This window comes from Fulmarus glacialis, unplaced genomic scaffold, assembly GCF_000690835.1.
Source record: "Fulmarus glacialis isolate BGI_N327 unplaced genomic scaffold, ASM69083v1 scaffold2619, whole genome shotgun sequence".
Taxonomy (NCBI): Eukaryota; Metazoa; Chordata; class Aves; order Procellariiformes; family Procellariidae; genus Fulmarus; species Fulmarus glacialis.
This window is the reverse complement of record NW_009233693.1, coordinates 62,429-79,002: the sequence shown is the minus strand read 5'-3', so window position 1 is coordinate 79,002 and position 16,574 is coordinate 62,429. Positions and strand designations below refer to the sequence as shown.

Here is a 16,574-nt window from a genome sequence, read left to right as displayed (position 1 = left end):
GTATGCTTAAATATAGGGCTGTCACCAAATTGACAGTGTGGAGATAAAATGGAGTCGGACACCAAAATACTTTAATCAAAAATATATATGCAGTTTACAAATTACATGGCTTCCCTGTCCTGCGGATGGGACGACATAGTCTGAAGTTTGGTAGGTCAGTGTAGCAGTGCCAGCTATACAGTGGGCAGTCCTAGGCTGGACCATGGGGTCTTCTGGGGTCTCTCCAGTTCTCTCTGGGGGTTCTCTCCCATCTAACCCTGGATTCTCTCTCATGTGTCCTGATACGTCTCTGGACATCGTCACTTCCAGGAGTGGGCAGAAAATACCCGATTCTTGACTATCCCTGTTCAGCATCCCTCAGCACCTAACAGCAGACTGTCGGCTGGCACTAGCACTTGCAGTCTGCCCATCTCAAAGCTTCTCTGTAGTGACTGAGAGCTGGTTTACAACCAAAGTATCCTCTATTCGTAGTATTCGTAGAATCATAGAATCATAGAATCATTAAGGTTGGAAAAGACCTCCAAGATCATCAAGTCCAACTGTTAACCCAACGGTTAACACTAAACCATGTCCCTAAGCGCCTCATCTACACATCTTTTAAATACTTCCAGGGATGGTGACTCTACCACTTCCCTGGGCAGCCTGTTTCAAGGCCTGACCACTCTTTCAGTAAAGAAGTTTTTCCTAATGTCCAGTCTAAACCTCCCTTGGGCCAACTTGAGTCCATTTCCTCTCGTCCTATCACTTATTACTTGGGAGAAGAGACCAACCCCCACCTCGCTACAACCTCCTTTCAGGTAGTTGTAGAGCACGATGAGGATTCCCCTCAGCCTATGCTTCTCCAGGCTAAACAGCCCCAGTTCCCCCAGCCGCTCCTCATAAGACTTGTTCTCTAGACCCTTCACCAGCTTTGTTGCCCTTCTCTGGACACGCTCCAGCACCTCAATGTCCTTCTTGTAGTGAGGGGCCCAAAACTGAACACAGTATTCAATGAAGCTGCTCCCTTTTCCTAAAGAGCTAATGCTAATGTTAGGCAGGCACAATCCATGACAACTGCCACAAGGAAATGAACACATTTTGTTCCTCGCTTAGATGAGAGTACCTGGCTCTGGTTTCTTGAGCATCTTGAATTGCAGCTGTAATGATCAAGTACTGCCTGAGATGTGACATGGCAATGAACAGATATATGGCAATACGGAATAGTCTCTCACCAGTAAAAACTGTGTTTGACTGTAGTAACATTCCTCCTCCCTTGCAGTGACTGACATGTTTGTACACTGTAACCATGAAAGCAACATATAGTCAAGTAAAGTTAAGGGCTGGTATAAAGTAATGCCTTTTAATTCTTTTCAACTCTTCACTTTTGCTTCCCATTGGAGCTGCAGTATCTTAAATGATAGTTTATTGGAACTGATAGCTTAAACTGACCTGTTTAATTGTGCTCTGAAACTGACTGGAAGTGCTTTTATAGCGGAAAGGTGGTTTAGTAAGTTACTTAGTGTTTAGCTTTTGATTTCCACTATTCTGCCAGCTTGCCAATGTTTTTGTCTGGGTTATATATAAGAGTGAGTGCAGGCTTGCTCAGACAAGCTGGCTCTTTTTTTACTTCAATTTTGAAGGAACTTTCCAAGTCAAAGGTAATGGACTGAGAAAAAAGTACAGATGATTAATGAGTTAAGGTGAAGGTACATCCCTAAGTGAGTAGACATATCCATAGGATTATTCTGATGTTTCTGAAAAATTTTAAATTCTTAATTGGCAGAACTGTTGTTTTGACCAAACCTCACTGTGTCTACACTACACATTTTTTTTCTTCTCTTTATTTTTCAATATTTATGCATAAAACATTGCCCAATGACTTTTATGCATGATTGTGGAAAACAGTAATTACAAGAAGAGATTGTTTTCTAAATAATTTCAATATAAAGAAATTAGCCTTTGTAAAATAATAGTTGGCTTTGCTTTCTAAATAGGAAGAATATTCATTTATGAAAATCTCTGACTTCATTAAGAAAAAGATCATTTACAAGTCAGTTAAATGTAGTTTGAAGTTCATAGTTGCCCTTAAAAGCCAGTTTCATTGTGTTTCTTCCTTTAAGAATGTTGATCTTTTTACAACTTAGGTACTTTTTTGTTAGCAGTGACTTTGTACTGCATAAGTAAAACATGACTTACTCAAATTTAGGAAAAGGTTACAGTGTTTAAGTATAAAATTAAAATACTCAATGCATTAGTATTCCATCAGGAATGTTGCCATTATCTATGTCATTTGTTATGTTTTGGAAACCCCAGAAAGTACTTGGTATCCATCCCATTGTCCTGTGCTGTGACTCTCTTCAAATGGTATAATAATCACTCCTATGATTATTATTTCCATAGATATGTTTAGGCATATGTATATAACGCATAAGTTCCCTTTTTGCCTTTGTTTGCAAAAAATAGTTTTCTAAATCTCTGACTCAGTTTATTTAAGCTCATACATTTACATTGTGGATGAGTTTGGTCTAGTGCACTTAAGGATGTCTTACATGGCACAATGTCTTGTTAATTTAACTGCAGAAACTTTAAGATGATTGCATACTGGAAAGTAAAAAAAAAATTCTGTCTGGACATTATTACTGGAAGTTGAATGTTCTCATTAATATTGGAATTAAGGGAAAAACTGTTGGTTTTCAGTTAGGGTGGACAGATCTTAGAACTGTGTCACTGAGTTTAGCGTTAAATAACTTTATTCTGGATTTTATACAGAATCATAGAATAGTTTGGGTTGGAAGGGACCTTTAAAGGTCATCTAGTTCAAGCCCCTTGCCATGGGCAGGGACATCTTCAACTAGACCACGTTGCTTAGACCTCCATCCAACCTGACCTTGAATGTTTCCAGGGATGGGGCATCTACCTGGGCAATCTGGTCCAGTGTTCCTGGTGACCTCATCATAAAAAACATCTTCCTTATTTCTAGTCTGAGTCTACCCTCTTTTAGTCTAAAACCATTACCCCTTGTCCTATTGCAACAGGCCCTGCTCAAAGGTCTGTCCCCATCTTTCTTCTAAGCACTCTTTAAGTATTAAAGGCCACAATAAGGTCTCCCCAAAGCCTTCTCTGCTCCAGGCTGAACAACCCCAGCTCTCTCAGCCTTTCCTCATAGGAGAGGTGTTCCAGCCCCCTGATCATTTTTGTGGCCCTCCTCTGGACCTGCTCCAACAGGTCCATGTCTTTCCTCTGCTGAGGACCCCAGAGCTGGACGCAGTACTCCAGGTGGGGTCTCACCAGAGCAGAGTAGAGGGGCAGAATCACCTCCCTCGACCTGCTGGCCACGCTGCTTTTGATGCAGCCCAGGATACAGTTGACTTTCTAGGCTGCGAGCGCACATTGCCAGCTCATGTCCAGCTTTTCATCCACCAGTACTCCCAAGTCCTTCTCAGCAGGGCAGCTCTCAATTCGCCAGTTTTGTTCATCGGGGGCGTATGCTTTCTTTGACCTTCCTTTTCTGGCTGACATGCCTAAGGAAGCCCTTCTTATTATTCTTTGCATCCCTTGCCAAGTTCAGCTCCAGCTGCACCTTGGCCTTCCTGACCCCATCCCTACACAACGGGGCAACATCCCTATACTCTTCCCAAGATACCTGTCTCTGCTTCCACTGCCTGTGCATTTCCTTCTTGCCCTTTAGTTTGACCAGCAGGTCTTGACTCAACCATGCCAGTCTCTTGCGTTCTTTTCCTGCTTTCTTACACCTGGGGATTGAGAGCTCTTGCACTCTATGGAAAGTGTCCTTAAAGATCTGCCAGCTCTGTTCTGGTCCCTTGTCCCTGAGGGCAGTTTCCCAGGGCGTCCTACTGACTAACTCCTTGAACAGCTGGAATTTTGCTTTCCTAAAATTCAGGGTCCTGACTTTACTCTTCGTCTGACCCATATCCCTCAGGACTGTGACCTCCACCAGTGCATGATCACTGCAGCCCAGGCTGCCTCCAATCCTGATGTTACCGATTAGCTCACTTGCGTTGGTGATCAACAGGTCCAGTAACGCATCCCCTCTGGTAGGGCTGTCTACCACCTGGGTTAAGAAGTTATCCTCAACGCACTCCAGGAGCGTCCTGGATTGCCTGCAGCTCAGTGTGCTACTTTTCCAGTAGATGTCAGGGTAGTTGAAGTCCCCTAGCAGGATGAGAGCCTACAAGCGTAATGCCTCCTGTAGCTGGATTAAGAAGGCTTCATCAATAGGCTCCCTCTGATCAGGCGGCCCATAGTAAACACCAACCACAAGGTTCCCTTTGTTGCCTCGGTCTCTAATTCTTGCCCATAAGCTTTCAACCTTCTTATGGCTGTTTTTCAGAGACAGCTCTTCACAATCTATCCATTTTTTGAGGTAGAGAGCAACCCCTCTGCCCCTCCTTCCTCATCTGTCCCTTCTCAACAGCCTGTAGCCATCGATAGCTGCACTCCAGTCATGGGATTCATCCCACTAACTTTCAGTATCAGCAACTAGATTGTAGCTTTCTAGAAGCACAGTGGCTTCCAACTTCTCCATATTTATCCTGTGGACATCCATTTTCATTGTTAGGATTTTTAAGATTTCAATAGTCATCTGTGAAGTTCTATTCCTTTTTTCTTTTCATTTTGTATCCTGATTTTTGTCGGGCATGCTGGAACAAAGTAGAGGATTCAGTCAACATGATAACTCTGAGAGTCTACTGATTAATCTCACATAGGTTTGATCAACAATTTATCAGTCTTTCTGAATATTTCAGAAGAAGCAGTTAAATCTGTCAGGTACCATAGGCATGGTTCCATGGAGTTTAAACCAATGATGGTCCCAGTTGGCAAGATCCTGCCCCTATCCCCCACCCTCATCCCAAATTTATATACCTGTTTCCTGCTTTGCACTGACTACATTTGAATGCAAGGTGAGTCAGAAGTAGTTGGAGGGGGAGACTGCAGAAACCCAGCTTTAAATCAGCTTAAACTGCTGTGGAACCCAGCCCTGAAAGGAAGGTCTCCTGTGGCAGCTGTTTCAGTTGTCAAGCAAGGAGAATATTGAATTTTCTGAGAGGCTCTGAGGTTTTTTTGGTACAGTAATGAATTCCTCCTACTATATATTGGTGTGTCCCTGAATAGACATATTTTTTATTATGGTTTTGTCTCAAAAAATATTGTAGGTTTTTTTGCGGGGGAGGTTGTTATTTTTTGGGCAGGGATTAAAGTCTAGTTTCTTCCTTGTCAGCCATCTGGTTCTGTCCAGTTAAACTAAAAAATCACCTGGACAGGGCATTCTAAGTATATGTAGATTTTTTTCATATAAACCTCTTTTATTATGCATGATAATGCTACTCATTTTTAGTGACATTGGTCCTCAGGTTGCCAAAGTATTCTGTAGCTAATATAGATTAATAGAGATTAAGGGCAGTAAAATTTTTAGATCACAGAACATTTGTTTTACAGACTAGTAATTTGTATTTGTTTACTGTAATTCTTCACAGAAGCATACAGTCTTCTGTTTTGAAAGTAGCAGGTGAAGAAGAACCTGCTTCATCTGGTTATTATTTTCACCAGTTAATCATCCATTGCTTAGAAGAAATTAAAAAAAAAAAAAAGTCTAATTCCTGATTTTGAATTAATTTTGGTTTGTCACACAGTCAATTGTATTGTCATTTCTGCTGTGCAAAATTGAGGAATCCCGTAGTTCCCAGTCTATGTTTCCTGTGAAGGCATAAGTCATCCTTGGATGTCTTTCTGATAAGCTTTCCTCATAAGGCATTTTCTTTGATTCTCAAACCATTTCTCTATTCTACCTAAATTTCCATTGTTCCCTTTAAATGTCAGGGCCACGATCTTAGGTATGTATTTCTATATGGTTTTAGTGTCAAAAAGTTTCTTCTTCTCAGATTTTAACTACAGTAGTTGCTTTACTGCTTTCTACTGAAAAAGGTTATTTGAGTTGCTTTTTCACTGTGACTCATTAAATGCTTTTCAGAGTTTGCTTTCCAGATTACAGCCCTTCATTCTGTGGCCTGCTAGAAGTTTGACTTTGAATTTGAATGTATAGAGTTTTTAGTGTAATTCAGCAAGCCAGAGAAAAAACAGTTTTTTCAGCTCTTTACAAGCTGAGGGAAGATTTGCTGCTGATTTTTCTGAGTTATTCCTAAAGTGACATAACTCAGAGAAGTGATATATGTTTCTGCACATGTAAATAAAAGATATTTTGAATATAAGTAAGATAAAAGTAAGATAAAAACCCATTTGTACTAATTCATATGCTAGTAGGGGGAAGAACCTTTTGGCTCATACCAAGATTGGTATTAGCTAATTTTAAGATCCAAGTAGAGATAAGCGACAAATTAGTGTGTTAATATAAGTGACAAAATTAAAAAATTAATTCACTGACCTTTTAATTTTATGTCTTAATTTTATTCAGAGATCACGATGCAGACATCAGAGACTGGGTCGGATACAGGTTCGACTGTGACTTTACAGACATCTGTGGCTGGCCAGGCAGCAGTGCCCACACAGGTAGTACAGCAGGTACCAGTTCAGCAACAGGTAGGTGACTGTTAGTTTTGGGAAGATAAAAAAAAAAAAAATTCTGGAAGGATAGTTCTTCACAATGAAGTGAAGAACTTGATTTTGTACAAGGCTGCTAAATGAACTCTTTTGCTCTGCTTTTATCAATTTTATTTTGCTGGAATTAAAATAGCCAGAGAAAGGCAAGCTGTTTTCAGGATCTGTTCCTTAACTAGAGCATCTGACAAGCACCAGTAGTACACATACATGATTCTAACCATAGGTTATTATGGAATTCATGTAATAGCTCATAGAAATTTACTTTAATTTATGTATTTACACTTTTTCCTATAAATAATGAATAATGAATGTGTTTCTGGTATTATTGGCTATATCATTTCTCCTTTCATTTGGACGTCCAAGTAAGTGCAATACAAGTGTAAACATGAAAAGCACTGTCCTTTGCATCTCTAGGCTTGACTCCTTGCAGGTCTTTGCACAATGTAATGAAAATATTTGTGGTATGACAACAGGTAATTCATGATGTGCATTTGCCAGGGAAGTAAGAAGACTTTTGTAGCAGCACAGTGCACACCTCTGTTACATGAGAAGGTGACTCACCTATGCTGCACCCATAAGCTTTGGAAGGACTGGTAGCTGAAGAAAATGGGGAGGAAAAAAGGAAAAGTATGAAGGTAGAAAACAGGGACTGAATGCGAAAGCCATGACAGCTGTCCAAGACTTTTCCGGAATACACAGAAATTAGCTGTCCATGTGACAGGTACTCTGGGTGACACCTGATGTTGTTTTTCATCAAAAGCTGACTTCACAGTTTCAGAATCAATAATATGAGAACTGGACATAGTTTATTAAATAGTGTAATTTGTTTCTGTGCTGGTAGAGCACTTTTCCCTAAATTAAGTTCTTCAACATTTATTAAGTTTAGCTCTAAAATTCCAGGTGGTGCATTTTTATGTTCCACAGTCTCATACATTTCACTAACATTTTTTTCCTGATGTACAGACGCCATTTATAATGCCTTATAGTTCCGTTACTATAGTTTCTGCTTATATCTTCATGTATCTTTTAGGATGCAGGCTTGTTTTTAAAAAAACTGATTCAGAAAAGCATTGAATTTGGACTTACAAAATTTTATTTAAATGCTTGTCTTTGTGTATTTTCTCAGAATTCGCCACTAGTGAATCAAGAATTGTTTGAAATACTTTCTCCTAAGTTCAGACTGTTAAATAGCTCACTCTCTCTTTACTTGAATGTTGATTAGGATAGAGGCTTCTGAATACTATGTTAGGTTTTAATTGAAGCTTCCATGATGCTTGAACTTAGCTAATCTTTGTAGGAGATTTTGTCTGGTTAACTCTTTTATAAGGTTTGTGAAGTGCAAGACTTTTTTTCTTTATGAAATACGATCTGGATAATTTGTCTGATTTTTATGTTCTTTCATGATGACATGTTTAATAGATATAGTTTATGTGATTTGTTCTTTGTTATTCCTGTTTTCAGCTTTTCAGATAAAAGATGGCAATTTGGTAGTGCTACACAGTTGCTTGTTTTAAGCAAATAGGATATACATACGATGGTCTAATATTACATACTGAATTTTATCCATATGAAGTACTGATCAGTGTAGGGGATTGCAGATTAGTAACCAGTTAGTGGCATACAGGATGCTTTATAGTATTGTAGTTCTAATCATTGGATTGATTGAACTGTAAGGATAGGATTTTCTATGCAGTTCTGTTTTTGTCACAAGCAGATGAAGAATGAGCAGGGCTTTGGTGTTTATAAACTTTGCTGGTGCAAAGTTTCTACCTTTCTGAAAACTTATAGGATAGAATTGGCTCCTTGTTTTCCCACATAAATAATGCATTAATCTTTGTCACCAACTGTCTATATCTTTTCTGAAGTTATTCCAGTTGTCCTTTATTAATGTAATACTCATGTCAAAACACAGAAGCCTGGGAGTAGATGGTTTTTTTCTTGCTTGATTATATGTTAATGAGAACAGGAAACTGAATTTTTTGTTGCACTATCTGAGTATGGAAAACTGTCCCTGATCAACCTTACATACTTCTCCTTTAGTACTGCTGCTTCTGAGTATTCCCTTTCATTGAATACTCCATAATTACTTTGGATTATTTTTCCCTGTGGGGCTATTAGATTATATTTTTCCAGTTGACTCTTAACACTGACCATAGGAATCAGCATAATTTTTCAGAAAGGAAAGCTCAGGTATCAACCCAGCCAAGGAATAGGAGTTTCTTCAAAATTTTTTTGAATGTTGGGAAATCCAATGCAGACGGTATTGCAGTGATAAAAACATGGTATGTGTGAGAGATTTGTGTAGAGAGAGAGGATAGATTATGGAAATGGATGCGTGGTGAGGAGAAGAGGAACAGTGAAGATGTGAATGTGGTATGCCAGCAGGAAATGGGATGAAGAATGTAGGTGGGGTAGGTAATTTCAAGTGTAGGGTTAAAAAAAAAAGGAATATCAAACATTGAAACAATCACTCTGTTGAGGAAATTGTAGGTGTGATCTGCCCTGAGGAATTATCTCTGTGTAGGTCGCATTTGCCTGAAGTTAATGTCAGCTTTATGTACATTTGATAGGAATGGGCCGATTGGCCTAAAGAAAATCAGGAGAAAGACTGCTAATTTCATAAAGTCATTCTTTTGATGGCAGAGGGAGGGCTTATTATTTCTGCACCTTCAAAGTTACCAATGTTGAAAGTTGGAAGGAATGTTTTAGGTGCATAGTATATAAGATATGCTTTTGGTTTATAAGATATGCATGGTTTATAAGAGACGTACTTAATAATGTGAGCTGTATCCAAAATATGTGTGAATATTCACATTTGGATTATATTCTCTTGTGAATATAATCTTCTAGAACAATAAGGCACTTGAATTTTGTCAAATCAAAGATACTGTAACATAAGTGTCTGGGTATATGCAACAATTTGGTGTAAGCTGAAACTTCTGTATTATCATGTTTACTGTAATTTATTAGTACTTTTCAGTGAATAATGCCATTTTAGATTAATTTGTTTTTAATTAATATTAAAACGATGTATAGTATTTCATTTTTCCTAGTGAGGTCTTTGTTTCCCATGTTTCCATTCCTGTACGTATACACCATACTTAAATGATTCTTATGCATGCATTAATTTGGGATTGTTTTCATGGCATCAGTGTTTTATTTATGCTCACAAAATGTATGATACCTTTTCAAAATGAAACATTTTTTCCCTGGAGAAGAGCAAGCTGAATAACTGGAAGGGTGGACTAAGAGCCTTTTTCCTACAGCTGTGTTTGTACTGAAGGATCCTGTCTTTTGAGCAAACAGCAAAAGAGTAACTTTTGGTATTTTCAGCTAAAACAAATCCCTAATTTGCATATAGCTAGTATAAACATGGAGCTCATAAAAGTCTGCTGGGATGCTCCAAAAATAGGAAAAAAAAGGTACCATTAATGAAAACCTGGGCTTCCCCTCTGGTAAAAGTGGCACTGGTGGCAGCTGGTTTCATGCAGCACGGCAGCTGTCACTGTTGAGATGGGATAAAGGGGAATGGTAAGGGGACAAACATGTCCACATCTAAACAAAAAGCAGCAAGAGTAAGACCAAAGAGGTAGGATTAAATTAATTAAATTCCGTTTTAATAGCCTGAGGAATTTTCTTAGTCTTTTGTTTCCTCAGATATGGGGATTTTTCACTAATATATCCTTGCTTTTTCAACAGGGACTCTTTAGCACAGTGCAGTAAGCTTCTAAGGATTCAGAATTAACCTCACTTAGTAGTTTATGCCATGCAATGTGGAAGGATTGGAGAAATAAAACTAAAAATAATCATATAATTTTATAAAAGTATATTCATGTGTCAGAAGTTGAGCAAAGCATTTCTTCATATTCACCATACATGATGGCCATCGGGTTCACAAAGCATTGTATCATTAACTGGAGATGCAGACTTCTGTTAATCAAAATTGCTCTTAATGCAAAATCATGTTTAGCATATGAAAAACATAATCATGCACTGACATTAACCATTATATAAATATGAATGTGCTTAGAATACTACAGCATGTGCTATTTATATGTTGCTTGCCAAAAGTAATCCAGACTAATGAAGGTACAAAAATTATTTTTATCTATGAGAACAGAAAACGATGCACATCCAAGTCATTTGCATAGGCACTGTGGATAATTATATGTTCTTTTTTAAATGGAGTTTAAAAATCCTTATATATTTTGCCCTATTGTTCTACCCTTTGCTTAGTAGTACTTCAAACATAAGCACTTTTCATTGGAAATGAAAATGCTCTCTTAAATTTTGGTTTTATGCTTCAATGTAATTTCTGCATTTCAGTATGCTTTTATGCACTTTATTCTTGTTGACAAACTCTCATAGATACAATATAACTTAGTCCCTCTTTTGTTCCTCTGAGGTAGTATAATTAAGAATATAATTTATTTTCCTTTTTTTTTCCTTCAACTCGTAGTTATAGTTACACATGTATATATTGAAATAAGTTTTCATTCACATTCCAGTTACTTATTTCAAGCTAGAATCACTGAAGCAAGAGGAATGAGAGATCTTTCGTCTGAGCCTACTTAACTCATTATTTCCTATACAAGTCAGTTAATTTTCTGTTTTCCAGCCAGACAATAACAGCAATTACCATGACTAGCTCACCAGTCCCCCCATACAACTTTTGAACTTGTATGCTGTCACTTTGTAATAAGTATTTCATTGTGTTTTCTATTTTCAGCCCAAATAATTTAATTCTTGGAGTATTTTTTAATACAAGAAGGCATTAGGTTTAGATCTCCATTGAATATTCTCTCTGTGATCTCCAATTTCTGCTCTGTCCCAAAAACTAAAGAACATAGCTGATACAATTCCTTTAACAGCTTAATAAAAGGTGCAAGGAAAATTATAAATAAAACAGAATAGAAGAAAGAAATTTTTTTTTTACAATTTTCACAAAAAATGTTGGGTTTTTTTGGTGGTGTTTTGTTTCCTCGTAACCAACTTCTTCTCAAGTAATTTTGTGCTCATAGAGAGTAGATATATGCATTTCATTTCTTCCTGTTGTTGAAGATGAAAAAGAAAATCCAGAAGCACTAGATTTAATTCTTATGAAAACATTTTTCCCAAAATTAAGTGAAATAGGAAATAAAATTAGTATTGGAGGTATCATATAACAAAGATTTTCAGCATGGCAGAATTTTCATATACAAGGCCATCCTAAAGGCCAGTTACTTATTTGCCATTGCTTGACAGGAAAAATACTTACCTCTGACTTTCTCTACCTTAAAGTTGTTATGTACATTGCAATATAATGTAGTGACTAAAGCTTCCTTGGGCACCATAATCAATTTAACCATAGCAGTACTGAGTTTCAGAGAAGCTGAAGCAAAATAACTTTTTTTATAAACTGTCTTTTTTTATTACTGTATTGGAAAAAAATTAACCTAATTCAGTGGCCCTTTCGTATGAACGTCATTGTTAAGATTTAAAGGAAAAACATTTTGATACACAAAAGTAGATAAGATGTTTTAATAGCAATGTAGTGTATCCATTCTTAAATGTTGATTTAAAAAATAAGTTACTTTATTTGCATAAGCAGTCATGACATTTCTAGTAGTACTGCATATAGGCTAATAAAGAATTTATATTAAAATTGGTGAAAATTTGAAATTAATCAATGAAAATTTTAGTTTTAATATTTTTTGATATTTTGTTTTATGGTAAATTAATTTGTTGTTGTTGTTGTTCCAATTCAGAAAATAAACACATTTTAGAATTTTTCAGTTTCCTGTCGAATAGACACTGAGCTTTGATACACTCTATACCACTTTGTCCCTGCAGTATCCTCTCTATCCTCTCAGTTCTATGGTAAAGGTCTTGTACTGTGCTGCATCTGTTGTTTTTGAAATGGTAGCAGCTTGTATTCAAGAATAATGAGAGAATGTAATACCTTGTATAGAATGGGAACGTGACCTGCATTTACTGACAGGAAGTTTTTCATGTTGTGTTTGTACATATTGTAGAGTTCCATTTTATCAGTATGCAGGTTGCAGGGAGAAAATCACATTTCCTTTATGAATAGAAAAATAGTGTGGGTTTTTTTCATAGTGATTAAGCCATATCCAGTGTGAATAGGGAATGAAGTGCATTTTGGGAGAGGTTGGACAAGAACATGGAATTCATACTGACAACAGCATCATTTCCACAGTGTTTCCCCAGCTGTACTACCGGGACAGAAAATGGAGCATATCCATTACATGGCAGGTGACAAATTGCTGGTTTGAAGAACAAAGCCTGCTTTCAAGGTGTTTTCTCACTTGTATAGGTTAAGTAGATCAGTTTCGTGCTCTGTAATAGACTGATCAACAGTGACTCCCCTTCTCCTGTTGATCAAAGGTCGTAGAACTTGAGTCACCCAAGAGGAAGAAATACTTTTAGAGTCAAACTTAAAAACTATCATTTTGCATATATGTTTCACAGTAAAGTACATATACATTTTAGCCAATTATTCCATGAGTAGATGGTTTTGTCACAGATTGGCAAATTTGAATATTGAGAGGTACTAATTAATAGCAAGCTTACTTTCTTATAGTGGATTTGGATCAAGCTCATTCCATGAAATTATGATTTGAATTAATTTAAGTTATGAAGTGAAAGGTGATGGAAATAGAAGTAGTTTAATTCTTTGAAAAGATGTTTGCCCAATACAGCTATTTATGTTTTTTTAATTCAAAAAATTGTTCTAAAGCCTAGTAACTTGCATAATTTGGATCAGAGTTTTTTGTGTTGACTTTGAGAACTGAACCTTTCTGTTAAATAACTAAATATTATTAGGAGAGGAAATGCACATAGCTGTACCTTACCTTAATAATTAGAAAACATCTTTCAAGTATATTTTTTGAAGTTGAGAAATTGTATTTCAGGTATTTTTGTCAATGTATGTGGGAAATCAGAAAACTTTGCATTTTAATAGATATTTTAACTATCGTGTCTCATTGCTGTTAAGGGACAGAAACATCTGATTTTCTATCGTGCTAGTATAGCTGCATTCAAAACCTTGTGTGTTTTGTTTTTTTTCAGAATTCAGGTTTTAATGTCAACCTAAGGGAAGGTTTCTGTGAAAATCTAGATTCTCCTTTCACAGTCTGAGCCAATATTATGAAAGACTAGGAAAAATGTGCTTATTTACAGAACTTTTTAAAATACAGCAGAGTTGAAGGTATTAAACTAGGGTATTCTCAAAGAACTCTTTGAGATGATCCATCAGATGCATGAAACCCAGATTCATCGGGGTTTACGGTGTTTGCAGTCCTTAGGACCAACTGGATCAGTCTGAAGTTGCCTCATAACAAAATATCTGAGAAAAATAACAGTCACTTAAAAGTAGTTTATGTTAAAACTATTTACTAAACATGTGCATTGTCACTTTCTTGATTCAGTTCCTTGGGTAAAATTGTGTCAGTCTGTGAAGTCTCTAAGTCCTTTTGCATCTTTTAGATTCTGGACTGCGCTTGAACCAAAATACGGCTTCTCTAAATGATGGCAGGTGTAAAATATGGAATTCTTAGTCTTTACTGTGCCAGAAGACAAAAAATTAAGACTGGAAAGGAAATCTGCATAACCTGGAACTTACTTACATAGTATATGAATCAAAGAAATTGATTTGTGATTATGTGTGCTTTTACAAAACAGGCATGTCATCTCAGCAATGTATGTGAAGATAATCCATAGCTTACTGCCTTTTGTTGTTTACCTCATTGACGTAAAAACAGGTTTTGTCAGAGTTTGTTATAGCTGATGATATTCTAGAGAAGGGGTTACTCAGGTTAGCGGTTTTGATCCATAATTGTACATTGAGTCAAAGCGTTACTGGGAAAAAAGCTTGTATCACTGTAGTTTCACTCCAGTTAAACAAGAGCTAAACCATCTTAATGTGAACCTTTATTTCTAAACTTATGCAACACATTTGGGCTGTGATTGTAAGGCTTGTAGTATTCAGGACTGAAATGGAATAAAAAAAGGCATACATGTCGCCAAATGATACTTTCTTCCGTAGTAAATGTAATTCGTCAGCTTGGTGCAAAGTATAGTTACACTTCATTTCATCCTTATCATGCTTTCCAGTTAGTTCTGTCTTTGGCACTGAAGGTATGTATGCTCCATGAGTGTGCATCTTCAATGTTAGGGCTCCATTTACCAGACTTACAGAACAAATATTGTGTAAGAACAATAACTTTCTTTGTTATTGCTATGACATACCTTTAGTAATTATGAGAACAGAGATATCCCATATTGTTTAGAAGCCATTAGGTGCACTGAAGCGTCAGTCCTTCTTTACAATATCCCAAGTTTCTGGTGTTCTTGTTTTCAGGTACAGCAAGTGCAGACTGTGCAACAGGTACAGCATGTCTACCCAGCCCAGGTTCAGTATGTGGAGGGAAGTGACACAGTCTACACTAATGGAGCTATGTAAGTTGGCAAATGATCGGAATTCGAATGTTTATTAAAATCTGAAGTTAAATATTTAAGTATTTTTCAGTTAGATTCTACCAGCTAGTGTATTTTAAATTGGAAAGAAAAATTATTCAATAGAGGGTCTTTTATTGTCAAAATAGTTTTTTTGGATGAAAAGCTGAATTCACATTCTTTGTTTTTATTAAGGCAGAATTTTTGTGTAAATAGAATTCTTTTGATTGTTTTAGTTGGACTTACATAAAACATAGTGTTTTTTGAAAAACTACCTTTCAGTTTATGGGTAAGTTCTGTCTGTAGGATATACTGTATAACTTCTGTCCTCAAGACAGAAGGTAGGGCCTTCTGTCTTCCTGGCTGCAATCCTAATGGCAAACGCGTAGAAAGGTGCAGCAGCTGTAGTTATTATTTAAAGAAAATAGTAATGTAATTTCATTCCTGAGTTTAATAAAATAAGTGTTTTTTTCCAAAGGAATGAGGAGAAGCAGAGGAAGGAGGGTAACATTGTCTCCTTTTGCTGTTTCTTTAGCCTCTTTTCTGCACGTGATTGTGCATTTCCTGCTTCCCTGAATGTGCTTTTCCATCATCAAGTTCCTTCCTCCAATACACAAGCTTAGAAACATAAAAAGAATAATCTAGGTTTGATGGGACCTCTGGACGTTACCTAGTCTAATCCCTGACTTAGAGCAGCACCAGCTCTGAAGTTGGCTCAAACATCAAAGTAGGATCGTGTAGCTTGGGAAGGAGCTTCTCTACCTCTTTTTTTCATGTACCTACCTTTTGCCATTTTTGCTGTGTTACTGGCTTTAGGAAGAAATATGATTTAGAAAGCTTCTTTATTGTCTGCAGGTACTTACTTGTTACTTTGGATTACTTACAGGTAATCCAAAAGTGATTCAAAGGAGCAATATTATTTGGATCAGAGACTTCTGATGTTAACACTGGCAGCATTCTTTGGTCATCTCTACTAGCATATTTTTCTTAATTCATTTTTCACATACTGTCTTGTCTGTTTTCTTCTCACTTGTAAATCCTAAACAATGTATCTTAAATATGCATTAGACTTCCCTGTTGCACCGGTTTTGGCTGGGGTAGAGTTAATTTTCTTCATAGTAGCTAGTATGGGGCTATGTTTTGGCCTTGTGCTCCAAACAGTGTTGATAACACAGGGATGTTTTAGTTCCTGCTGTGTTTTAGTTATTGCTGAGCAGTGCTGACACAGAATCAAGGCCTTCTCTGCTTCTCACACCACCCCACTAGTGAGCAGGCTGGGGGTGCGCAGAGGTTGAGAGGGGACACAGCTGGGACAGCTCACCCCAACTGCCCAAAGAAATATCCCATACTATGTGACATCATGCTCAGCATATAAAGCTGGGAGAAGAAGAGGGAAGGAGGGGACGTTCGGAATTATGGCATTTGTCTTCCCAAGTCATCATTATGCATGTTGGAGTCCTGCTTTCCTGGAGATGGCTGAACATCTGCCTGCTGATGGGAAGTAGTGAATGAATTCCTTATTTTGCTTTGCTTGCATGCACAGCTTTTGCATTACTTACTAA

General features: G+C 37.2%; 1 protein-coding gene across 2 annotated transcripts in view; it reads left to right on the top strand.

Moving 5' to 3' along the window:
• Positions 1 to 6,412: 6,412 nt before the first annotated feature.
• The window catches only part of RFX3 (regulatory factor X, 3 (influences HLA class II expression)), a 61,364-nt gene continuing 51,202 nt past the window's right edge, over positions 6,413 to 16,574 (top strand). For both annotated transcript variants that reach the window (XM_009585386.1, XM_009585385.1), the window contains exons 1-2: positions 6,413 to 6,534; positions 14,918 to 15,015. In XM_009585386.1, coding sequence (XP_009583681.1) covers positions 6,418 to 6,534; positions 14,918 to 15,015 — 215 coding nt within the window. In that variant the 5' untranslated portion in view covers positions 6,413 to 6,417. The remainder of the gene's footprint in view (positions 6,535 to 14,917; positions 15,016 to 16,574) is intronic.